This window comes from Molothrus ater, chromosome 4 (genome assembly GCF_012460135.2).
Source record: "Molothrus ater isolate BHLD 08-10-18 breed brown headed cowbird chromosome 4, BPBGC_Mater_1.1, whole genome shotgun sequence".
NCBI classification, from domain to species: Eukaryota; Metazoa; Chordata; class Aves; order Passeriformes; family Icteridae; genus Molothrus; species Molothrus ater.
In genome coordinates this window covers 63,842,255-63,868,812 of record NC_050481.2, presented here as the reverse complement: position 1 = coordinate 63,868,812, position 26,558 = coordinate 63,842,255, and the positions used below count along the sequence as shown (strand labels likewise).

Here is a 26,558-nt window from a genome sequence, read left to right as displayed (position 1 = left end):
ACTTTTACAATTCCACCTTGTTATGCACTCTGCTCTATTCCATTTCCTTGTCTTCACCATTTAAAAAGCTGAATTAATTTACATATTTTGGGGCTGTGTTTTTTCAGGGATGAATTATGAAATAGTTCCCCTAGGATTAAGCTAAACCATATATTCAGGCTTCTGAGCAGGCTGTACTAAGAATTTGCTGCACTCTGATGTCATCCCACCCCTCACCTTCAAAAGAATCTCTGAATGGCCATCAAAGCTCTGGGTAAATGTCCAGTGGTGCCAAAATCTGCTGCCATGCAGAGGCCCTATTATATGGCAGTAGGACCTGGAATACTTCAGAAGAATTATTCCCCATCACTGGGAGAGGCAAAACCTACCTGATAAAATGCACCTGGAGCCCATAGCGCCTAACAGGGTTACAAGCAACATAAATCCTGAGATCTGAGAGCCTCAACCAGAATAAGTATTCAGCAAAGTCCTTTTCAAAATGCATTACATTCAAAACAGACCCTGGAACCCACTGATCTTTTGGGAAGGCATCCTTGCAAATTCCTTTAAATAGAAAAGCAAGCAATAAACCAGGAAAGGTAGAGTCTCTACATGTGAGAGCCTCTGTCTCACCCTCTATAAAAGAGGTGCTATACAAACCTCTGTGTATTTAACGACATGATCCACGCCCACTCAACAGCACACCAGGAAAAATTACTTTTTCTGAAGCTCTTACAATTCACCAGCAATCCATTCTGAATACCAGAACAAAAATGATGTTGCAAGCTACTGAAACTAAGAAAAACTGTTGGCAAAGGTACAAATACACAACAAAAAGCAGTGGTGCTGGTTCTAAACCAACAGCAATAGGTGCTTCTGATTTATGAGGCCCAGTGTCATGCAACAGCTTGAAAAGTTCCTTCAGCCCAGAGAAGTCCCACAGAACTTTAAGTATACATTGTTTGATACAGACCCTGAATGCCAAATACACACCTTACAACGAAGGGAGAGTATATTAAAAAACAAGTTTTATCACAAAAATATAAAATCTCCATTAGAAAGAAAAACAATGTGAACTCTAATGAGTTTTGTTTAAAAAAAACAGTGAAAAAAGCTATATTCACCAAGATTTCCTCTGCATTTAAGATTAACAGTATTTCTTTTTGCTCATTAACTAGTCTTCCCTTAGTCTTTCCCCTGTATAAAAGATATAAAAATAAGAAAATCCAATGAAAGTTATCTATAACTTATTACTGTATTTTTGGTTACCTAATCTCGATATTATTTCCCTTGCAGTTATTAGCAGTAATATCTGACAATTATGTGTGCTTCAGCAGTACTCAAGAGTTAGGACTACATGTAAAATCCATAAAGCCTGCACAATATGAACTTTTATTTTGCGGTATCACCTCGGTTTGTTTTTTTTTCCCCCACTGCAACACACCGGCTATAATTCAGCCAAAAGAACCGAGTACATGGAAGGTTTACAAACTGAGACCCAACACTGAGAGTAAGGCATAGAAAAAAACGACAGAGAGCGACCAACAGGAGCCAAAATTAAATCAAACACTTCAGAAAGTGAATAACGATACTGACTGCTGTAATGCCTGGACAAGAAAAAGACGCTATAGATGTTCAAAACCAGTAATGTCCTTGATTTATACGAGCCGAACATCACATGCCAGACAAGATCACCCTCCAGACAGTTGTTACTTAACTCGAGCCAGAAGATGATAATTTCAGCGCAAAGCAAACTGCGATTCTTGGATTCCTTCCAAGAATTTCAAAGCGAGAAGGGCACAAAACACTCACCTACAGAGCACCGTCCAATAAATCTCCTAACTTACCAAGTTCCCAGGTGCGCACACACAGCGCTAATGGCACAACAGGAGAGCCCGACCATCTCCGGGCTCGGGGCTGGGCGCAGCCCGCAGCGCAGCCGGGAGCGCTGCCCGGGCACGGCCGCCAGCCCAGCAGCCCCTCGGCGGTGCCGGGCAGAGCCCCGAGCCCGCCCCGGCTCGGAGCAGCCCCGCGGCCGCCGCTCTGCTTTGTCATCCCCCGCCGCAGCGGGCGCCGCGCTCCGGCCGCGGCCGCCGGGACCCGCCGAGCGCCCCTGGGCTCCGCTCGCCCCTCACGGCGCCTCCCGGCCGCGGAGCGACCCGCGGCTGCGCGCCCGGCTCCGCCGCCAACCGCGTCCCGACTTCAGCCGCGGGGTGACGCTGACCCCGGGCAGCGGCAGCGCCTCGCAACTTGCCTTGGGTTTGTACAGCCACTTTCGGAACCTGTTCATCATCACCGCGGCCGCTGACACCCCGCTGCCGCCGCCGCCACGGGAGCTGTCGGCTCCGCACCCGCGCCGCTCACAGGAGCGAGGCGAGCGGTGCCCCTCGCTGGGAGGCTCCGCCGGGTCGCGTTCTCCTCCTGCGCCGCCGCCTGGTCCCGCGGAGCGGCCGCCGGGCGCTCCCGTCAGCGCAGGGACCGTCCGGCGGCTCCGCGCGCTCCGCGCCGCCCCGACCGCCCCCAAAACATTGCGCGGCCGGCGGCAGCGCCGCCCCACCGCGCATGCGCGACACCGCCCCCGCGCCCTCCCCTCCCCACCCAATCGGGAGGCGGGCCGGGGCGGGCCAGAGCAGTCGCCCCGCCCACCCGGCTGCTCATTTGCGTAACACGCGGAGGGGGCGGGGAGACTGCGTGCCGCGCAGGCCACGCCCTGGTGAACGCCTTGTTGCAGTGGCTGCCGGGAGCTGTAGTTTTCTGCGGGCCGCGCTGCGCGCGTCCGCTCGGGAATTGCAGGCTCTATCTGCGCCCGCCAGCGCCGTCCGTGCCCCAGAAACCGGTGCGTCACCGAGCGCTGGCTGCCGGTGAGCGGAAACACCGGGGGGAAGAGGCACTAGCTCCTTGGCAACGGCAGCAAACAACCGCCGCCATCTTGTTTCCCCGCTCGTGTAGTTCCGGGTTCCCGGTCGCGCCGTTTCGCAACACTGAGGCGGGCTCGCAGCAGGACTACGGCTCCCAGCAGCCCTCGCGCTCCTTGGCAACGGCGCGCGCGGGGTCCCTGCGCCTGGAGGGACACGGACGGCACGGGCCCGGCGGGAGCGCTGTGAACGGGATGGGGAGCGCCGGGAACAGCCGGGAGCGGCAGCGGCAGCAGCGGGGACAGACGGGAACGGCAGCGGCAGCAGCGGTGCAAGGCAGATGTGGCCGTACGTGACACCTCCGGAAAGAGCCGGGTGCAATCCCCGATGCGTGCAAGTGGCGGGTGCCACGGGCAGGCTCGTGGCTCCTTCGTCCCTTTATTTTCACACAATCATGGAATCACAGAAGGGTTTGGGTAGGAAGGAACCCTAAAGTTCATCCGTCCCCAACGCCCCATGGGCAGGGACACTTGTACTAGCCCAGGTTGCTCCAAGCCCATCCAGCCTGGCCTTGAGCACTGCCAGGGATGGGGCAGCCACGGAGTCTCTGTGCCAGCGCCTCACCACCCTCAAGGGAAGAATTCCTCCTCAATACCTAATCTAAACCTGCTCTCTTTTAGTGTTCATATTCATTAGGGGTTTATAAGTACAATAGAAAACGTCAAGGGGGCTGTGTTACGCTGTGGACAGGGTTGCTGGGCTTTGCTCCCTGAAATTTTGCCAGCCTTGGTGTCCATTTGCTAGCCCACCTCATAAGCATAACACAACTTATTTGCAGAAGGTTTTATACAATAAGTATTTAATTGTAGAGTTTTACAAGATAAGAGATAAAAAGCACCATGTCATGTTAAGGAAAATACTTGCAGTAGGTATGCAAAACATTGAAATACATAAAAATTAAAATTAAGATCCTCAAAGTGAACATTTTCCATCTGATCTGTCTGAATTTTGCAGTGAGGCTTAGTTCAGCTCTTTCTAAGAAGGGCAGCTTTCATTAGAGGAAATGCAATCTCAGTCTTTCTAGGCTGGGAATGTGGGAGCAGATGCAAAACCTGAAAGGACCTTTCAGGTCACTGAAACCAATTCCTACAATTGTGGCCACTCTTATCCTATGTAATTGCTCTCAAAATATCTCCAAGCTACACTGTAAAATAAGGTTAAATCAGGTTCTCACCTCCTATAATTGAAATCTACAGCTGATAATGGAAGAAAATTTCTGCCATTTTATACACAGTATAAATTTATATCATTTTTATACATAATAATTGAAGTAATTTTCTAATGGATTGTGTGAAAATAAGGTTGCATATCATACCAAAAGCATTTTATTCCTGATGTGTATGTTTTAAAACATTGACAATAATAATAGCAGCTTCTTTAATTAGAAGTGGGGTTCTTTCTATTAAGAACCCCTGTATGATCAGAGATCTGAAGGCTTTACTACACATCTTAGTTTTCACATTCCAGTTTTGGGGTTTAATGATTGTTGTTTGTGGGAGGCATGGATATCAGAGCATGAGAGCTCAGATTTCTTACTGGTATGCCAGAAGAAAAAGCATTTGTTACTGGCAGAGCTGTTGGAGCCTGAATTATGATTCAGTCTGAAGTACAGAGATATTTCTCCCTCGCTTATCCAAAATCCCTTGTGAGTGTAAGAGCCTTGGCAGGTTCTTACCTGAGAAACAAATGATTCTCAGAGGAGTGGAGTAAGTGATTCCCTTGCACAGTGGTGCCTCTTTCTGTATTTGCCATCCCTTGTCATGATCCAACCCTGTTTTGCTGGACTTTTTTTTAAATTTGGACATTTTGTCTTGTTCATAACAGGCACCTAAATGGCTATATTGAACATAATCACAGACAAACCCTTTTTTTCAGTTCTTGAGATTAGTAATGAAAAGTGCTATTTAGGCAATTATTGAGTGAGATGGTGCTGAAAGGCAGAGTACAATACCACTGTGTCTAGAAATGTTATCACAATATTTAAAAGCAAAAAATGAATTATGTTTACCACAGTGGGAATGAATCATCTGGATCAGGCATTCTTTTCTGACATCAAAATATGATGATATATAGAATACAAGAAATATTTTCAAAATTACATTTTTATTTTCACCATGGAAAGTTACTTTTGTTCTCATTTTTTTCCCATTGCTAAACCAGCTTAATGACTTTCAGGCCTGATAATTGCTGTCATTCGTCCTTCATACACAACAACATGTGTGTGTAGGAACAAATGCATTATAGCTCTTGTCATCTGAACATTAAAATCGAGGTAACAAGTCCTACACATTCTCAGACATACGGGTAAGGCTTCATTTGAGTTAGACAAAACCCAGTTATTTCACAAGGAAAGCATCAAACATAAATATTGAACTGCTGTGCCTTCAGAATGCTTGGCAGTGGCCCAGACCACTGAAATGCTGTGATCATGGCCCAGCCTCCTGACCAACAGTCATTGCTTCCTTAGAATTCCTCTCTGTTCCTGTTCTTTTGTTTCTTTTGAAAAACAGGCTGTTTACAGCAACATGTGATGAAATTTAAGACTAAAATTTTGCTTTCTGATGCATCTTACTGGGAAGAGCAGTGTGTTAAGTAGGACCTGTATGCACACAGGCAAAAATCCATACTTTTTTCTATATTATCTTTAATTCTATTTTGTCAAATAACCTGGTGGAGTAACATCTATCCTTAAGATAGTTTGAGATTTTTGCAATATGTAATTTTGTCTTCTATTTTCTCTCTGTTTGTACTGTATTTTCATTTCTCCTGTCAGCTGTTCTGAGTAACTGTGGTTTTGAAAGCTTGACCTAAATATTATCTTCTACATTACTGCAGTGTAACTTCTGTAGGAGCCTATCACCATGCGTTATGCCACAATTGAAGGAGGCACAAAAAAATGATGATTTTCTGTATTTACAGGATTCTCCATGGTGAAGATGGTCAGCCATAGAGAACTTATTGCACTAATAGTGCAACAGCTTAACAAGTTTAACCCTGAAAATCAGAGTTTGGAGGATTTCCTGAATGAATCAGCTATGATGTTGCAGGTATATTAAGTTTTGGTTGATTTTACACAGTTTACTTTGTTACTGCGTAATTTTAAATGCAAAGGTATCTGTTTTCTAACATGTTGTTGTAACTTTTATTGATTTCCCCTACAGTGACATTTTTTGTTCATGAGTAAAGTCCAAATTTCCTATGGTTATCACCAGAAAACAAGGCAATAAAGATCAGAGGGGTTGAAAAACTGCTTGGATAGCAAGAAGAAAAAGGCAAAAAAAAAAAAAAAAAAGCAACAACCTTCTAAAATTGATGAGATAGTCATAGGGAAAACGTCTGTTCCACTTCTGACTAAGCTGTTTTGAAGATTCTTGTTCTTTTCTTCCTTCCAAGTAGAGGTTTCTGACAGCACCACCCCTTTGTATGTACAAATGCAGTTCAGAAGCTGAGTCACAGGATCAGGTATTCTTGCTTTGAGGACATAAGTGACCACCAGAACAGTGGGATAGAAGGACAGTGACAATAAATCAGCCAGCAGATTCTAATTTAATACTGCAAGTAACCAGAGCATGATTTTCCCATTTGTGTCTGTTCTGGCTGAAGCAGTTTCCATCCTTTCCTGACCATAGTGTGTCACCTCTTTGTCCTCAGTGTCACCCTGACTTGTGCTGAGGCAGCTGGTGGAGTGAATCAGCTTTAGCAAACCACCAAGGGAAGCCAGTAATGTTGTTGAGATTGCTATTGTCTGTGTGTGCCATTGTTATCAAATGGCATTGTTGGAGCCCTGATTCCACACTGCCATGTGGCTCCAGTGCTCATTTCCCCTTCTGACAAAAAGGTAGAAACCACTGCTGTTCCAGTCAGACAGTCTTTTGCATTGATTTTGCATAAATACAAATGACTAAAAGAGTATAAAACCATGGAGGTGTGATAAGAAGGCTGGGGCTGAGCAGTGGCTTCACACCCATTCCTTCGGTGCTTGACTTCTCCAACAGTTGCCACTCAGGCCCCTTCTTTCCTGCCCTCCTGCCTTGTAGTCCTGGCATAACTCTTTGTGATTTATATTCTGAATTACATCAGGGAACTGGTCCAGTTTCAAATTAATCATTTTTCACTGGGCAGAGAGCAGGTAAATTCAGTTACCACTGCTGCCAAAATAAATGCTTATAAAAATGAGTCTTCAGATCATTGTTCTTCTCAGCCCAGGAAAAGTGGTACAAAGACAAAACTCCAGTAACTTCATTAGAGAAATATGAATCTAAAGTTTCATGATAAACCCTTTCAGAATGGGAAGGACAAGGAGGATAGCTGAGGCCAGAGGTAAGGCCAAAATCTTTCTCTGGGCTAGTTTTTGGTCACCTACTACACAGGATTTATCAAAGAAAGTAAAAAGACCTGTGTTTATATAAAATTCAGCTTTGTTTCAGTAGCAAATGGGTGATTAAAATTCATCATGAAAAACTCACTTGCTTCTCTCTTTTCTGTTTCATAAGAGGCATATGATCCTAAAAATACTGTAGCATTTTTGTACACATGATTTCCAGGCTTGGTAACTTACCAATTAGCCAATATTAACTAACCCATGCAGAAACTTCCTTCAGTTTGTATCCTGATTTACAGCCTGGCTCTAAACCATAGACTAGATTCATACCTGTTTGTCTCATGCCAGCAGAATAACAAATAGCAAAGCTCAGGTTGTCTACTGACCAAAAAAAATCAGGAGAGTCAGATTCTGAGAGATCAAGTCTAAGTAATTAAAAGACACAGCTCCATATTTATTTATTTGCTGACTTAGGTGTACAGTATATCACAGTTGACTTCTCTACAAGTCTTCTGTTCTTTTAAACTCTTTTAATAGTTTTCCATCCCCTTAGAGTGCATTCAGATGTTAACACTAGGTTTCATTCAAGGTGTATATCTTTATTGTATTTGAATGCTTTAGAGTCTTTATGTCTTCTAATGTGATATCCAAGGTGTTTTGTTCAGTTCTTTGATAACTTGATGGCCTCTGTACAATATCCTCCTTAGCTTATTGTTCACCTGTCTGGGGATGTTCCTGGTGAAACCAACAATTTTGGGCTAGATTATTTCCCTCAAAATAAAAACACAGTACACACAAGTCATTCCAGAACATATTCAAGGGAGTTCAGCACCCCACTGGCAGGGGCTGCAGGAGCCACTGTGAGCGAGTCTTGTCAAATGCCAGATCCTCAAAATAAGAACCTCTGACAGCCACACATTGTCACCTGAACTGCCAGGAGCCAAGGACATTTTGCAGAGCAAAACCTCTGTCAGAAGAAAGTAGATTTTAAGAGCAATATAAGTGTATGTAGGAACTGATTGAAATGAAACAAAATTATTCCTTTGGAAATCTAAAGGAAAGGAAGAGATGGGCATCCTTGGCTGATCAGAACTGGGGAAGACAGCAGTAAAGAGTAAGAAATGAAATGCAGAATTGAACTGAGTTGTGAAGCATCTTGACAGGTAGCTTTAGTTTTATGTGCTAGAATCAACTGTGAGATGGTAGGTGGAGTAAGTGGGTCAAATCAATGGACTGGCAGGATGAACTTAACAGTAGCATTCCAGATGGTTGGTTTACTGAGATGGGGTTGGTTAAACCCACAACAGAGACACTTATTTCAATAAAATAGAAAATTCTGAGACACTAACTTAGATTTTTAGCTAGGAAGTGATAGGAAAATACTATTTGAAATATGCTGTTCAAAAAGAGTGAAGAAGATGTGCACATAAACTGATGATGATATCCTGGGGAGTAATCTGCATGAAAAATGACCTCTGGAGTTATGGGTTTGACTCACAGGCAGGGTGGCAATACCACCAATAACTGAGGAAAGAAGTAGCATGAGAGTGCTGAAGCTTTGTACTGTTGAAATTAAACTGACAACAATGAGAAGGAAGTGTCACAGAGAAGAGTCAGCATCCTAGGCTGAAGTTTAGAGTTCTTATTTGTGTACATGATAAATGGGAATATGTTGTGAAAGGAAGTTGGATGCAGTGCTACAGGAGGGAGTCTGGAAGGCACAATTTGTCTTGATCCAAATATCCCTGTCAACCATTTACCAACTGCAGGAGACCATTCTTGTGGGAATCCTTGCAAATTAAAGCCATAAAAATAGCTGGTGAACTGAGGCACAGGAAAAGAAGTGAAAGTGGGCAAACAATTATATTTTAAAGTGAAGGACTTTACAGTATGAATGTATAAGAAAAAGAAAGAGGCAAGAAATAAATTAGGTTGAAGCCATCTGGTTGAAAATATACTTGTTTTGCAAATGATAGTAAGAAGGAATTAATAGATTTCCATATTGTATCTTTAGTAAGTATACAATCAGTCATTGTTGAATATTCTGATCAAAATCCAACAGATTTCTTTGGTTTCACTCTCCTGCTGCAAAGGTGACAACAGTTCAGAGCACAGTCAATCTTCAGCAAGATTTTATTTTTAATTTCTAGATGCACATTAGGTTATGTAAATAATTAAAACAAAAATCAAAATACATGATTATGTGAAATAGTAAATTTTTGTCTTTCATAAAAACTATGTAGAAATGTTTATATTTTGACAGTGCACAATGGCACTTTACTATAGAGGATTGGAATACTCTGCTAGCCAAATATTGAGTGGATGGCAGAGAAAGATAAACTGAGTTCTGTTCTATGATCCATCATTTTTCTATCCCTGTCCTTTCTCTTGCCCTTAAGTTTACTTGCCCAGGTGTCTTTATTTAACCTGTCCCAGTTCCATCTCTTCAAGGGGTTGATTCCAGTACTATTGTCCCTGTGCAGCAAGTCCTGCTCACCTCTTTGGTATTGTTCTGCTCACCTCAAAGTTCTTGCCCATTCAGTTCCAATCTCTACTGTACCTCAATCAAATGAGAAATCTCTCCCTCTCTCTTTTCAAACTGAAGCCTACAAGAGGCAGATGCCACAGAGAAGATGAGACAGGATCTCTTCTCTCAGTTTGAGCTCCCACACTGAGCCAGCAGCCAGCAAGGCTCTGTCCTGTATGGCAGTGAAAGCTCTGCTTGCCCTGGACTGGCTATGGTAAGGGCACACAGAATCTTCAGGGGAGTTCACTGCTACAGTTTGTTTGAATTCACACAAAACACATGCAAATGGCTATTTTTCACTTGGCAAAATGTGCATGGATTTTTCATAAGAAAACCAAAAGGCCAAAGTTTGTAAAGCACTGCTGACCCCTGTGTGCCACTTTGAAAATGCATCCCCAGCTGTTTCCCTGCATTTGGTTTGAAACTACTCAATATTTCCAAATAGTTAGGTAAAAACTTGAAAAAATTACAACTTCCTGTCAAAAATCAGTTACATGTATGAGGCCATGTGAGCTGCTTTCAACTTGTTCCTCTCAAATAACATGGGAGGTTACCCCTTAACTTCAGCAGAAGCAGAATCAACCTCTTGATTATTATTATTATTATTATTATTATTATTATTATTATTATTATTATTATTATTATTATTATTATTATTATTATTATTATTATTATTATTATTTTAACTTCTTAATGCATCTTTATAATTTTATTCAAATGCCTGTTCCCCCTGAGCATATTCTCTCAGTGTAGGAAATCTTGTTTCAAGCTTTGAGACAGAAATCCCTTTGGAAAACACTTGGCTGTACACTCAGCTTCTGAGTATATCCCAAAGTTAGCAGCATTACCCTGTACATACCTTGGTGTACATGAGAAAAGCAGTTTATTTGTAGGAAATGATGGCATTAGATTCTGCTCTCCAGAGGTTTTTTTCCTGGCTCTATGTGGGATTTAGCTTTACACAGCCCATTTACAGCAGCCATAGCTGCACACCTAATCCCTGTGTGCTGCTTGAGAAAAGCACCCATCTTGCCCTGCATTTTTGTCAGTGAGGTAGATCAAGAAGATACTACACATCAAATAACCACTGAGATACATTTTTCACTCATTGCATTTTGCAGCCACTCAGTGTTTCAATATACAAATAGGAAATCAGAAAATTAGTGCCAAAAAAAAAAGAAAGTGAGGTTAAAGCAAGGTAAACTGTTACTGGGACAGAAGTTCAGGTCTGTCTGAACCACTGCATGTATAAAGATAGAATGTTCTTTTGGTGTGATGGAAATGCAAAAACAAATTGCTGAGTGCCAGGGAGCTGTCAGTGTTTAAAACCAAGGTGTCAGGAGAGAACATGATCTCTACAAGGCCACTCAGGAAGCAAGAAAGACACATCCAAATCTCAGTTCCTATCTTCCAACTCCTAGTTCAGGCTTCTGTATAAAAGTGGAGTTAGGAAAACTCACTGATTATCATACTTTTGTTTTAGAGAAAAAGAGATAAAATATGGAAGGATTTTTAATTATTGAGTAATGGGAGATTAATAACACAGTTTCCTCTAATTAGAATGTTATGATCAAAATCAGTCTAGAGGTGTTAAACTCCATATATTTTATTTCTGCTACATGTAAACTTTACACCATAAAAGAAATTTCTGTTTATTGTTCTCAGTGAGTAATCAGACTTTATGTTCTTCCAGGAACTTTGAGTTGTAATTTAGTTATTTACAGTCTTCGTGTTTATTGTACTGTAATTTACAATGTTTCTTACATAATATTGGACTTGTTTTTCATTTTCATTGCAAATATTTTCAATAAAACCACAGATTCATTAGCAACGTGATGGATGATTCCTAATTGCAGCAAACAAACCCTTGCCTTCAATCCCAAAGAATCATTCCCTCAAACCTCCTAAAAACAACTAAGTCCAGTTAAATGCTTTTACTTCAATATTGTGACCTTGTTGCTATTAAAACAGAATTCAATTTGAATTATCCTGAATAACACATTAACTTAAAAAAATTCCTAAGTCTGTCTCAGATCTTCAAATTATTATATATTCACATTCAAATTTACATCTGTTCCTGTTGTTCTTCATTTCAATGGCCAGATTACTTCTCCTTGTTTATCTTCCTAAATGCTTTTTAATGCTCCTTTTATCAGACTGATGCTATCCAGATAATATTTTCATTCCTGTGTACTAAACCCCCTTCTTTTTATTAAGAATTCTTCACTTAAATCTATCAAAAATTATCCATATCCAAAGGTGGTCTTTCATCCAGTGCATGGTGTACATAAGGATATCATTCCATCAGACCTTTTATAGGACTGGACTGCATCTGTTCATTTTGAAAAAAGATTAAATTTTGTACCTAACTGAAGCATGCCAGGTATTGTTCATCCTTGTGACTGTCAGAATCAAGCTTTGTCTATGATAACAAGAGACAGATTTTAACACAGGAGTTACCATGCAATGTCTGTGCCTTTCTCTCTGCACATAACTCCCTTCATTTTCAGTGGGATTATCTGCTTCAATCAGAGCTGCAGGATCAGACCCATCACATTGACCTTCCTCCATCCATCCCAGCTACAGAAGAGCTTATTTCTGTAAAACCAGAACTGCCACCCCAAATTCACTGTTCTGCTCCGTTATCCCTCATGCTGATAGCAAGATATGTTTATGAGCTTCCCATTTCACAAGAACATGGTGTGATTTGGCACAACTCTCCATAGTTCTCGTTTCTGCTGGTTCAGCTGTGTCTCACACATGCCCACTCAACTGATTTTACTCAATTGGGAGTAAAATCCTTAAATGGCAAAAGTCATAGATTTAAATATGAAGACAATGTAATGCAAAAATGATAGATTTGGTGCAATAAAAAATCCTACTAAATTATAGAAATCCAATTTGTATTTTTAGTTACTGACATAAATGCAGATTAGGATCTTTCTAAGGAAATGATGGAATTTGAGTTTTCTGAAGTGTTCTGGGATTTAATATTAAGTACAAGGGAAAATAATGTTTCCTGTATACCTCTTAATACAGCATTGGTCAGCATTGTCTGCTCTAGATGAAAAATGCTAGCTTGTGACTGTAACATAGATGGTGAATAGTAGAAGCAGGATATTCTCCTACTTAAATCCAAAGATCCCAGGGGTTTTTCCCACTGACTTCAGAGAGAAAGAAGACTGGGTTCTGGTGACTGATTCAAACCCTGGTGACGTCAGTAGGAATATTTTCTTTGATTTTTACAGCATTTTGATTAGACCCTTGGAGAGGACTAGCACTGATAACTGAAGCACTCTAAACTAATCAGGCTGTTATCTGCAAAATGTGCACGTTCTTCCTAGAAGAAGACAAGTTCACTACATACTATTGCACAGTTCTCTCAGGAGGTGAAAGCTATTTTATCTTTTCATCAAATATTATCTCCTTTCTAAAATATTTGTTTCACCTAAATTATGTCCTTAGCCTGAGAAGTCTCAAACAGAGCATGGCTGATATTTTTTTCCTTTTTTCACTCCAGAGAGAAGAGCTTTTCTTTCTCTCCTTTTCTGATCTCTCTGGCCCCTTCACACAGGTCCCACTGTAATCAGCCTTATTACGATACATCCACAGCAGAAAAGCTTCCCTTTTGCAGATATTTCTCCATTTAATTCATGCTATTTCTTGTATTAACCCATGATGGAAGTTGTTTGTGTTCAAAGCCCTTCTTACCCAGTCTCTTCTCTCCTTGAGGAAATTTGACTGATTCCCAGCTACGGCTTTGTGCCACAGAGCAGGAAAAACACATGGAAGCAGGCTACAGGTATTAGGGTCTTCCCAAAAGAGGGAAGTAAAACCAATCAGCATATAATTAGACAAGAATCACATTTTCTTCCCAGCAACATTCAGGATAAATTCAGACAGAATTGGTTTTTTTTAACAACTTAAACACTTAGTAATCAGAAAAAGCTGAATTTTAATGGCATAGAGAGAATACTGTCAGATATTTGTATCTGTTTTGTCTTCTGATATTTTTAATATTCAATGAACAGAAGATGATCACTGCATGTGTTACCTTCACCTGTAAATTATCTGGCCTTCCTTACACTGAAGGGTTCAGACATACTTGCAAACTTCGCTAGCTGCTAGTTGTTTCAGAAAATATGTGATTAAAGTGTAAAAAGGTAAAAAGTTGCTCTGATGGACAGAATAAATTAGTGTTTATTAATTCTTGTTGGCACCAATGACTTACTGTGTTGCTTGAAGCAAATCTCTTACCTGCTCCATGCCACAGTTCCTGCATGTACAAAATTATGTTAGCCAAAAGCAATCTCATTAAATACAATTAATGCTAGTGAAGTGTTTTGAAAACCTCATACAAAAGGTGCTATAAATATACAATCTGTCATACTGTACCATTTCAGGATCACTTGACCTTCTGTGAAATACATCTCACTGACATAAAGCTCAGCACAAAGCCCCACAGAAAGAATTCATTTAGGAATTAGTGCTAGAAATTACACCTACCCAACACATTACTTTCCCAAGGCCATTATTATTTCAGATATACAGATAAACTGTAAATGCCCTTGATGAAATTTGTAGAGGACACAATGCACTTTCTATTGAGTATTCTAACTGGTTGAAAGCACTGGCTCAGGTTTTGATTCACTAGATTATCTGCAGGGCTTAACCAACACCTGGCTCACCTTTGGGATTTCCTATCCAAGTCCTCCTCCTGCCCAGTCTTGTTTAGTTGAGTAGGGATGAGATCACTTCCTTGGGTGACACAGCTGCAGGCTGCTCAACTAGTCTCAATTTTTACATGTAGAAACAGAACATTTGGTACCTTCTGTGGCTGAAAGCAGATTCAGCTGATTATGTTTCATGACAAGACATTTTATCCTGTGGTCCCCAGGACTGCCAGTCAGTGCTGGTGCTGTGGGGCACAGCTGTCCCCAGGCTGCCCTTCTGTCACCCTCTTGCTTGTCTCAAGGCCATGTAGTGGTTTTGTTCATTCTTGCTCAAGGTGTAAGCAAGAGTAAGAACTTCTGTGTTCATGCTAACACTTCTGACAGAGTTGTTAACTCAGAGCAGCAAAGTAGGGTAAATGTAGACAGGCAATTGTATTTTTATGCTGTAGCCTCCACTGTACAGGAGATGATTTGGGCACAAGTGGTGTCCTCTTGCTACCTGTTTGTCTACTTTTGGCCACCTCTGCAAAGTGTATTTGAAAAGCCAGGTTTGCCATAGCACTTCATATCAAATCACACAGATCATGAATGCAGAGATTCTAATCTAATAAAGATCTTGAAAACAGCTGAAATTTTAGCTTTCTAGCAGAGATAGTTGAGAGAGTTTCTGTTAGGCTTGTTTCCAACAAGCTTGACCAGTTTTATGATGGACTTTCTGTTTATTAACAGAGCTACTATTTTCTGCAATTTCTTCATAAATAACACCATTTGCTCAAGGGAGCAATTGTTTTAGATTCAAAATGTCTCAATCCTGTTTTTACTGGAACTACATCCTGACTTTGCCATTTAGTTATTCAGGTTTGCTTTTGTCTTTTTTAGTAAATTCTTAAGAGATCTCATATCAAATATTCTTCGAGATTTCATATCAAATATTATATATATATATGTATGTATGTATGTATGTATGTATGTAAGTATATGTATTTCATCATTTAATAGGGGCTTAGATTTATGAGTTTTCTTTGTTACCTAAATCTTCATCCATAAAAGGTGTATTTGGAATGAACTGTGTGCCTCACAAGAATCCTCAGTGCTTAGCAAGATGGTGTTCATACTTTCCTTCTTTTTTTTTCTTTTTTTTCATATTTTAAGATTTTTTTCAGTTTCTTTCCTAATTTTTCCTGGTGACGATGCACAAATTAAAAGGAATGAAATCTGGGTTTTGAACAGGAGTAGTGAAAAAAAATTACGCTTGGTCTGAATGACAACCTGAGAAAACACACTTTGAATTCTTCTGCATAATTTTTACATTTAAATACTAAAATGGTAATTTTAAAGTTTTGCCTTATATTTGCTTGATCTCAAAGCCCTGTATAGTGTCACTCATCAGAAAACTCACAGAGTTCCATCCAACAGCCTCTAATAACACCCATAAAGTAGAAATTAATCACATTAGGGAAATACAGTAATGAAGAGGGTAACAGCCTAGCAGGCAAGGTGAACATCTCATCTGATACATTATTGCAGTTCCATTGTTCCCACACCTCTGAGCTCTGGGAGAGATCACCCATCAAACTATGACTACACCTTTTCAGAAGATGCACTTAGCCTTTTTTCTTGCCTTCTTATGTAACCTCCTAAAATGAAAGGATCATTATTGTTTGTCGTTTTGTCATAGCTCGACTGGCCGTTTTCAATTCATGTAATAACAAACTCAGATTTTATTGCAATGCTTAAAGGTGGCTCATCCTAGAGGTTTATCTCATATAGTAGCAGATACTGCATAGGTTATTTATTGTGATTGAAACTCTCTGTAAAGTTGAGGAGCATTCAGACTTTTTAAAGGGTTTATGGGGTAGGATCCAGAAGGAAGGGGCCATCCCACTCTCCTGTTCTCTTGGGATACTGCATGAGCATTACAAGTGACCAGGAGCATTAGCTGGATAAGAAACAGTCTGCATTAAAAAGAATCCTGGAATTTACTGGTTTAGCTTAAATCAGTCATGTTCTCCAAAGTTGGGTCTCAGTAGCAGTTAAGAGTCTTTCCCATAATCTCTGCCTCGCTTCTCCCCTCAGTTTAGTCTCCCTAAGTAGCACAGACTTCACCCACAAAAAAGAGGTTTCCTGAGGGAAACCTTCCCTGAAACTGAAACTTTCTCATACTGTTGATTAAGTTAATCATTGCTCATAGCTCAGAGACTTCAGATTTTCTTTGCATCAATTGCTGACATTCACACATGAAAGTCATTTAACTCAATGCTTATGTCAGCAGGTAAAATGAACACTTAACATTGGAGAAAGTTACATTTTACTTAACAAGGGCCATTAGTTTGCTAGGACTGCCCTTATTTGATAGTATTAGAAGGGCAGCAGCCCTATCAAAGGCACTGATGTTCATTGTTCATGTTTTCCAGTTACTTCAAAATAATTGTACTTTTTGCACACAACTATTTGCTCTCCAGAACACATTAATCATTATTAAATTTGTATCTTTATAGACTCTTAATGTGACAGAAGAAAAATTTGTATTGGATACACTAGCAGGATGCACAGAATATAAATCCATATTGGATGTGGTGGTGAATGCCTTTTATGTTCAGGATGGGAGATACTGCCCCATTTCTGAGCGTAATCTCTATATAGGTAAGTTGTCTTTACAATACCACATGTATTTACCACAAAATTTCAAAAAATATAATTTTACTAGTATAAGTCTTGGTATTATATTACATTGGAAGCACTTTCATTGTGTTTAGCGCAGTGTGAAGTACAGGACCTTTTCTAATGCCCTAATGAATGGGAAGTCCAAAACCTGAAATTGTTATTTAGTCTGAAATCTTACAGATGTTAACTGGAATTTTACCTAAGAAGAGTAAGATGCAGTTGGAAAATAGGATCAGTGGCTGGAAGAAGCATCTTGGACATTTAGCCATCCTTCAATGATTTCCCTTTATTCTCTTCTATGCAACCCAGTACCTCTGCCATTCAGACACAAAAATGTGTAACAAAGCTCTGTGTGCTGAGGATCACATCACATCTCACAGTTCCAGACACAATTGTCTCTATCCATGTGTGGGTTTCTTCATTACTGACCATCACAATGACATAAGTAACTTATGATACTACCATCTATCTCCAGGAGTGAGGTCAATTATTTTCATTTTATTAGTTACTTGGGTAGAATCAGTTCTGATACAACTTATCTTATAGTTTCTATCCAGTTAATTAGTTACTAGTCCCAAAGTTATTTTAGGTATTGAGAAGTACATGAAAAATTAATTTTAAAAATATTTTCTGCTATTTATTTAATACATATATGCTGAGGTTGATCTATCAAGTCCCCAAATAAATTGGAATCCCAAATACCTCTGTCACTGCTTCTCTAAGTCAGATAAGTTCTGAATCTTTGTGGGTATATTTAAAAGTCAGTTTAATTCAAAGTGGTTGAAAAATACAAAGAAATGTATCTAATATAAATATATCTACATTTTATGTTTTAAAAGCTACTAAATTTTTATTACAATTCTGGTCACTTCTGTCACAATCTGGAAAAATACAGAAATCTAAATCAAACAACAAGCAAAAGGGAGCCTGCACTGTCAAGGATGAAATTATTAGTGTATGGAGTTTATTCTGAATGGTAATGCTTCATTGTCTCCATTTCTCCAGAGCCATGTTTTTCATTGTCTGGGGCACATAAATTATACCTTTAAGCTGAGTGATGCTATAATTGGATTGTCAGGACTGGTCCACTCAAAAGCTTCCATTAATCATAGGCAGAGGGTAGGAACAGAAAATTTTCCTTTATCAACAAGTTGAGAGTCTAAGGTCATTGGCTTACATTTTTTTAAGCTGCTTGTGATTCCCTTTGCCAAGCTGCATTGACACTTAAATGATCAAAGCTGCTTATAAAGGCTGTTGCTATGTGTGAGCAGATTTGAATTTAATAAAGCTTGTAGGAGATAAATGTATATTCTGCTAAGACTGATTAAATATGTTGCTGAACTAAAGCACAAGAGATTGAAGCCTAAAGATACACTGAGCTGGCTGCAGCGCATTGGCCAGAATTTCCTGATTTTACCATCACAGTTTGGTGGCAGCTAAAACACTGCACTGTAAGTGAAACCTGATTGATCAAAGTGAGTGGGGACAAATGAAAGCTGATACAGGAGCCCATGAACTTTACAGGTCTACTAAAATTTCACAGTACTGACTGTGCCTCTTCCTGTATCATAGAATAGAATCATAAATCATTTATGTTGGAAAAGACCTCTAAGATCATTGAAGTGTGTACTTGCCATAGAGGGTGCAAGATTCAGGTTTGAAATTTCACAATTTAAGAACTTAATTTTATTCCAATTCAGAATAAAAACAAAGGTTACAACATTTTAGGAAATATGGTCACTTGGAAAAAAAAGCAAAGTAAATACTAGAACTATTAAATTTTATGTTTGAATTTTTTGTTATCTATAACATAGTTATGTATAGTAAACTATGAAATTGTAACTGAAAAGTAAGAGCTATCCTCTCTGAAAACATTAAAACCAGAGTATGTTGAAAAATTCACTATCAAAACTGTTTAAAATTAAGGTAACAGTCTAAATCACAGAGTATATTGAGTATAGGATTATTAGGTATAGTATAGGTTTATTAGAATTGAGCATAGGTTTATTAGAATTGCCAGCTGTATTTTAAATGTATGTATCTTTTGATAGTTATCTGTTATCTAGCTACTTTTCAACTAGAAGAGATTGGTCTTCAGCACTTCAGCAGAATTGTGAAATCCTTGGACACTGCAAAAATGCAACAGGTACAAAACATTTAAAAAAAAAATTATCTCTTCATTGTGCTTGAATAATCAGATAACTTTTCTCAACTTTGAGAATAAATTAAATTGAGAAATTACTGTTATTTTCTGTTAAAATTCAGAAATGAAATTAGTATTTTTTACCAAAAAACCCTTCAATTTCTTTATTTACAGGGGGATTCTTATATTCAGTCAAAGATCAATTTAATGTATTTTATATAATCTGAGAAGGTCAAATAATCACATAATTTACAGTTTATGTCAGTTACAATTGTCCTAAGTTGCACACTCACTCTTGCCTCTGCTCACATTATTTCTTTTTCTTTCTTCTTCATTATTTCTCTGCTCACATTATTTCTTCAAAACCAAGTTTTTAAATTGTGAAACTTTAGACAGGAGATGTTTTTTTCCATATGCAATGACTCTATTGAAACTTGCAGTTCCTGATGTTTAGTGTTTTTCCTTCCCTTGAACAATCCACTGCCACTTTCATTATCAAGCCTATGGTGCTTCCATCACTTTTTCTCCTTCCCAAAAAAACACTGGCTGGCTTGGAGCTATGCATGTACCAACTGCCCTGGGACAACGTGCAACTGACCAAACCACTGTGGCCAAATAAAAAGTGGGACAAAAATATTCTGCTTCCCTGTCCTTTTCTGAAGTAATGAATTTGAGGTTTCCTCCACTATTTTTTGCTATTTTTTATTGTAACTGTAGAAATATAATTATCTTCTGCTTCTCTTTCAAAAACAAAGTGCTAATTATCTTAAAAGCTATGTTGTACAGAGGAGCAGAGGGATAAACTGAGCAGCAGTGCTTTCTCATAAGCCCTGTTTTCTCAGGAAAATGGGCTAAAAATTAAATCACTGGTGACACAGCATCTGTAACCTTTGATTATCCAGATGTTTCAAAGCATAGCCCAAACACACTGTTTGAATAACAAAGATGGAATTAAAGAGATAGGCAAATTTTAATAATTAATACTCAAAAGCCTAAGGTTTATCCTTATAGTGATTACTTTGAATGTTCATGTGGATGCCAGTGTCTCTTTAATGAGTAGAGTTGCTTTGCAATAGGGACAGACTAGGTTAAATTGTCTGGTTTTGGATGGACTTACTATGGAATGCTTATTATTAATTCCATTCAGAGACAAAAATTATATATTTCATTAACAGTTAAAAAGAACAGAGGAGTGGCTGGAAGAATTATCATAATCTGGTAGACAGACAAATCACTCTGTCTAAAATACTCTCCCAGGCCCTTCTTTGGTAAACATCTTAGCCAGGAGCTACTGGATTGGATGCATCTTGAGCTCATTCAGCTAGCAACACAATTTCCCCACATCATGCCAATTACCTCTTGTTGATTCCATTCATCTAGCTTTATGTGGCTTAAGCATCAGTGCCCTGATGTTCTGGTTTAGATAATGCCTCTTTCCTTGTCTGGAATAACTCTTTTCTGATAGGGAAGTGCTGCATATTCCAATGTTGTGCACCTGCTATCATTGTAGCAGGTGTGACTTGGTTTGCTTAATTATCTTTCTAGATCCTCATCACCATGGTACCTAGATTTCCTTTTTCTTGTATTAGAACAGTTTCTTTGTCTCCAAAGTGATGCTAGATTAAATTAATGCACCTGCAGCAGAGGGTTTAGAAGCAGCATTTTGTCCCCCCAGCAACAGAGACGTAAGAGCAGAAGGCAGATCTACGGCCTTAGCAACAAAAGTTATCAGAAATTTGGGAACCTCCTTCAGGATGCTGACCTCTAGGTTTTGCCTGATGACTATTGTGTCTGAGTTCAGTTAGGACACTGAAAAAATATTCACATATATTTATGTAGGACAGATTTACTTCAATTAAAAATAAATTTAGCACATCACAGGATGAGTGGAATTTTCTTCATCGTGCAGATAAACCTCACTCAAATGAATGAATAGTCTCCAGGTGAATGATGTCAACCTATGGGAGATTTAAAACCTTTCTCTTGAAGACCTCTATGGTGGAATCCATTCAACTCAAAGTCACAGTGTTTCCCTGTGTTTGATGAATGTTCGAATATTTTCAGTTAGGCAGAATAACAATGCTACCTCACTTACACATGTTCATCTGCTTGAACAGCAAATCACAAGCTCTCATTCCATAATATTAAGAATACATGCAAAAAATTTTTATGGTATTACAGAACCATGGGATAAAACCCATTCTTGTAACTTTAGTGTGATTATCCTTTTAAGAAATTAGCCATTGCTGGCTGAAAGCTATTTTTGTATTCTATTATTCTACATGCTATTCTTCTACATTTATTTTAAAGTTTAAGGGTTTGTGTGTTAGAGAAAATACACCATTGAAATAAAAAGTTGAAGTAAACAGCTTTGTAATTTCTGAATTGTCTTGTAAAAAATACAAAATACAAAGGTTTTCTTTCTAGCGGTTAAGAACCTGTTTTTTCTGCTTCATGTTCTGATTTCTTCTAAAAGCAGTTCTACGTTACTGAGATAATCAAAGGAATATCACTACATAAGAACTGGGCACTGTAATAGAATTTAGATGAGGTAGGAATAGCATGACATGATCAGCCTCATGGTGGATGGAGGGTAAAACCAGTCTAAGTTGGGTGAATAATGTTTTCAGGCAGTGGCTGATCTGTGTGGAGAAACAGAACATGCTGTTTCCTGAAGTTAATTCCTTAACTCAAGATTCAAAACCTTATATTGTGAATGTAAGCATTTCAGCTTTGCAAATGCCTACATGGATGTAAAGATAATACCAGATGAGGAAGTTTCCCATTTTTTATTTGTTCTCTAGAAATCTGTATGATCCTACTGTGTAAAAGTGTGTTAAGAATATTAAGTTCAAATTCTCAAAAGTAAGGTATTAATTCAGCCCACCTGTAAAAGTGCATTACAAAACAGTCTTTAATTAGACACACTTGTGTTACTACAGCCAGAATATACATGAAAATATAAACATGGGTACAATTCATTGCTGGTGTAATTCCATCACTTCCAGAAGGGAAATGGTTCTTCATTATCATGCTGTCTGAGTAGTGCAAGTTTTGGAATGTTCAAGACAGAAGAGTAAGTAGAATAATGCTGTTACCAAATGACTACCAGTGACTTTGCTAAGGAGACAGAGCCTGGTGACATCCAAACAGAAATCTGAGAGAAGCCTCATTCTGTTGCTTTAAAAGCAATGACTGCTGATATTGGGTTTTCCTCCTGTGTCACATGTGGCCAGAGACAAAACAAAAATATTAGGGATTTTTCCTAGCAATTCAGTTCACAAAACAGAAACGTTTCTTTTGTCTTACCACCATCTGTGATAGGGATTATCCATACTAAGATTGTGGACTTTGATTCAGGCACACGCTGGTCAGAAATGATGTCCAGTCATCCTACATTGCCATTTGCAATCCCTTCAGTGCCTGGATGACCATTCCAGGGCTGTGTTCCATGAATTCTCTAGTATGATGCATATTGTGGCATATCCTTACTGTAGTATTTCTCTGAGGACTGTGACTAAGACAGTACAAAAATATACATCACAGTGTTGATATCTGATTACACAGTTAACCATTCTCTGTACCTCAGGAGTACATAATAGCATTTTATCAATCACATAATTACCTATTTGTTTTAATTTAGGGGGAAGTGTTAGTAACCAGTACAGGACTGTAGGAAGCCTCAAGCTGTGAAAGCCAGCTGTTAAATACAGCAGCTAGAAATCATTGGGTGCCTTTATTATAGTTTCATCTGCCTTGAAAAGTTAGTTGAGTTGCTTTGTAAAAGATAGTTACAGCAAATATGGCAGAGAGTCAGTGAGAGCTGAAACAGCAATTCAGAGGTGTGGTTTCACATGGCACTGTAGTGGAAAACTAAACTGAAGCCTTTGAGGATGGACTGGGCTGTAGAAGAGGACACAGAGGAGTTCAGCTTAATGGAAGCTAGTGAAAAAAAAACTCGAATATTTACAAGTCACCACCTGTAGTACATCTATTTCTGTGAGCTCTCTGAATACCTAGAAATTTGAAACCAGCTCAAACCTCAGGGTCTGTAATATTTTAAGTGTCTTAGCTCATGATCAATACTGTATTATAGTCCCTGTATGCACACTTGTCTCCGTGGGTTTTTATAAACTTCATGTATAGTCAGGGCTTCCCATGAGATCAGTGCTGTGGTAGGGGATATGTTCACTGTAATCACACCAACTGCTGGGCTAACTGGATGTGCAATTTCGTTACAATCACTGGTAGAAGTAGTGTCTACACCGTGCATCCTTTCTGGTGGAAGGCAGGAATTCAGTCTAGACTTTTGGCATTGTATTTACACATTGCAGAAGTACAAATTACTGTTAGGTGACAAATGAAATCCAATATGCATGTGCTACAGTGGAAGATCCTCTGTAAGGACAATGAATGTATTTCTAGACCAATGGGATGAGTTGCATCCCTCACCATAAGTATATTAAACACCACAGAACCTGGAAGCATCAAAAACCCAACTTCTTCACAATTCAACACTTAGTTTATAATCAAGCTTTTAGGGATGAAAAAGCTTCTTTTGGATGGTGTGTTGATAAGCTGACACCTGCAAAATTAGGGAGCAGTTTCAAGACAAGAATGGAAATCCAAGGGGGTAATATTCATTTAGTCCTGCAGTGCTGATCAGTCTTTTGACTACCAAAAGCACAGTAGATTAAAATATGGCTAAATTTAAAGGTTAATTCCTTGGAAATGGTCCCATCAAGACTATGGATTTCAAGTAGCAGGTTTTCTAGATCTGTTGAACATCTGCAGCAAACACCTTGAGTCAAAACTGAGTTGTTTGGAGCTGAATTATTCACAAAGTTCTGAGGCACCTTGGGCCTGGCACCACATTTGAATTAAGAAGCTCCCTGGTAGTTCTGCAGAACTAAAAACTCAATACAAAAAATTCCATGGCTCTGTGTAAAACAACTTAAGGTGGGGCTCATGCCAAGTCTCATCTAATAAGCTCTGCAAGTCTCCATTTGAAGCTTCTCAAAGTGACAGGGCACTGCTTCCCAGTATGTCTCATAATGTCAAAATTATTTACTGGACCTTTTTGCTTTTACTGTGATTATTTCAGCACCATACTTGTACTTTCATTTCCAATAATTTTAATGGAAGAGCTAAGGTTCAAGTTTGGAATTTACATTGCTGTAAATGATGCAGGCTGAATCTGAGTGCCATTTTTCAAGAGTGTTTCAAAAGGCCATTTGAATACTTCAAGATTTAAAGAAAGGCTTTTGACCTTCTGGTGAACTGGAGTGGCAAACAAAAGTTCAAATGTTAGTTGTTATTTCTCCAGCATGTAGACCCCTATAATGTATGTGTGCCAAATTTCAGTCTTTTCTTTTAATGGGAATATGCCAATTAATTATATTTCAATAAAAGAAAAAGCCACATTGTATAGCATTTAGTATAGTTTTCACCAATTATCTCTGCCCAGTTCCCAGGGAGCTGAAAAGAATTGAAATCATTCAGGTGCAGTGTCTGGCCTGACATATTTCTTGGCTTCATGGATCTTCTAGTTCTAGATAATCAGAAGTCCACTTGGGTATGTTAGACTCTGAAACTCTACTGTAAATTTCTACTAAAATCAGTGTTTTCCAGTAGTAATTAATTTTGAATAAAACCTGTCGGGGGATACATTATGGGTAAATGAAGGTGTATAGAATGTAATCATATCCCCTAAAGAGTTGCAGCTGAACCAATTACCAAAGATTAGGAGCAGGTCTAATGTGAGAAGGCCACACCTGTAGCCAATAAGAACAGCATTATAAAAGAGTGGATTGATGGGGATAGGAGTCAGATGACCACTACAAGGATCAGGAAGAGTCAGTGCTTTGAGGAGCTGCCTACGAGAAACACTGAGGAGGCATGAAACTCTGGTGGTATGGAATCCTTGCTGCTATAACTATAATAGACCTCTTGATATATAAGACAACAAAAACATTTTTTTTTCCACAATGTTTGAAGCAAATTAAAGATGAATCAACACATCTCTATGTTGTAGTTTATTTTTTGTTTTGCCACAAAAAAAATTTTAGTATCTATGCACGTCTCACAAAATAGAGCTAAAAGACATGGGACTGTCCACCAGCTAATAAGAACCTAAAAATACCAAGCATCTGTGTTTGTAATTACGAGGTCAAATACAAGCAAGTTCTTCAGTAGTGTTTGTAGTAAAAGCAACTATCTTTCTGTAGTCTTATATACACCATGTGTCCAACATTCATATGTAAATGGAACCACTTATTATTAGTTTCTTAGGTTCTTCTTCAATGACTTGCACCTGAACACATGGATAAAAGATGAATGGAGTCACATCTATGATTCAGTGTATGTGAAAGAGAACTTGATTGATCCACTGCTAAGGTAAGTAGTGTTTAAGTAGCCTCCGGTGACCTCAAAGTTTAAAAGCTGGGGAAAGCTTCCCCTGAAAGCTCACATTTCTGTTAAAGTGTTTCTCCTTTTGAAGTCACTCAGAGCCCTCCTTGTCGACACAAGTCTTTAGCAATCCCTTTTACTTACCCAGAGGCAAGGTTCTCTCTCAGAAAAGTCCTTTCACAACCGTTTTACATTTGCTTCCTAATGCCCCTGAATAGATAAAACATTATATTCTGAAAAAAAAGTAAAGTAGAAGGTTCAAGTTATCTTAGAGTTATGCTTCATCAGTCACTTCAACATCTGTATGACATTAACTATTTTAAAAAATGTTTTACTTCCCTGATTTTGGCTTTATGCACAGATTTGTTTGTACTGATGGTCATAAAATCCTTTCTGAGCAAATCAGATAAACATATAAGCAAGTATTTTAAAGTTATTATTTATTTACACAGTTGCAGTATCATTAAACAGCTTAAATGCTCTGAGGTTCATCAACCTATTGGTTAGGTGGTGATATGGTAGCAACTGTACCCTTGCCAAACTGAAACATTTTCATGTGGAAAAATAGTAGCTCTGCAGCCTACTGGGTCACTTTTTACTCTCATTTTTACCCAGAACAGATAAATTCCACCAGTGTGGCTGCAACCACACATCCTTCTTAATGCAGTATAGATTAACCCAGATGATGGCAAAAAAATGTTAGACAAAAACATGCTATGAACAGTATCAGCTGAAAAGGAGTTTTTCATCTGGTTCTGTCATATCAAAGTCCCTAGAATAATCCTTTCACTCTGTGTAGTTTATTAGCACTTTAGCAAATATATAACATATATTTGGCTTGCACTACTCTGAATTCCACTGAGTTCTACAGGGACCACAGGGATATATCTGAAGTCAGAATTTGATTCAAAATATTCCATTGTAGTGA

At 39.0% G+C, this 26,558-nt stretch overlaps 2 protein-coding genes across 5 annotated transcripts in view; one reads left to right on the top strand and one right to left on the bottom strand.

The window, feature by feature from the left end:
- Positions 1–2,480, bottom strand: part of ZFYVE28 (zinc finger FYVE-type containing 28) — a 146,334-nt gene extending 143,854 nt beyond the window's left edge. For all 4 annotated transcript variants that reach the window (XM_036382413.1, XM_036382414.1, XM_036382415.1 and 1 more), the window contains exon 1: positions 2,234–2,480. In XM_036382413.1, the coding sequence (XP_036238306.1) occupies positions 2,234–2,272 (39 nt within the window). In that variant the 5' untranslated portion in view covers positions 2,273–2,480. The remainder of the gene's footprint in view (positions 1–2,233) is intronic.
- Positions 2,481–3,055: 575 nt separating this feature from the next.
- Positions 3,056–26,558, top strand: part of CFAP99 (cilia and flagella associated protein 99) — a 55,745-nt gene continuing 32,242 nt past the window's right edge. The window contains exons 1-5 of the mRNA XM_036382910.1: positions 3,056–3,182; positions 5,814–5,941; positions 16,914–17,058; positions 19,131–19,225; positions 25,506–25,618. Coding sequence (XP_036238803.1) covers positions 3,089–3,182; positions 5,814–5,941; positions 16,914–17,058; positions 19,131–19,225; positions 25,506–25,618 — 575 coding nt within the window. The 5' untranslated portion in view covers positions 3,056–3,088. The remainder of the gene's footprint in view (positions 3,183–5,813; positions 5,942–16,913; positions 17,059–19,130; positions 19,226–25,505; positions 25,619–26,558) is intronic.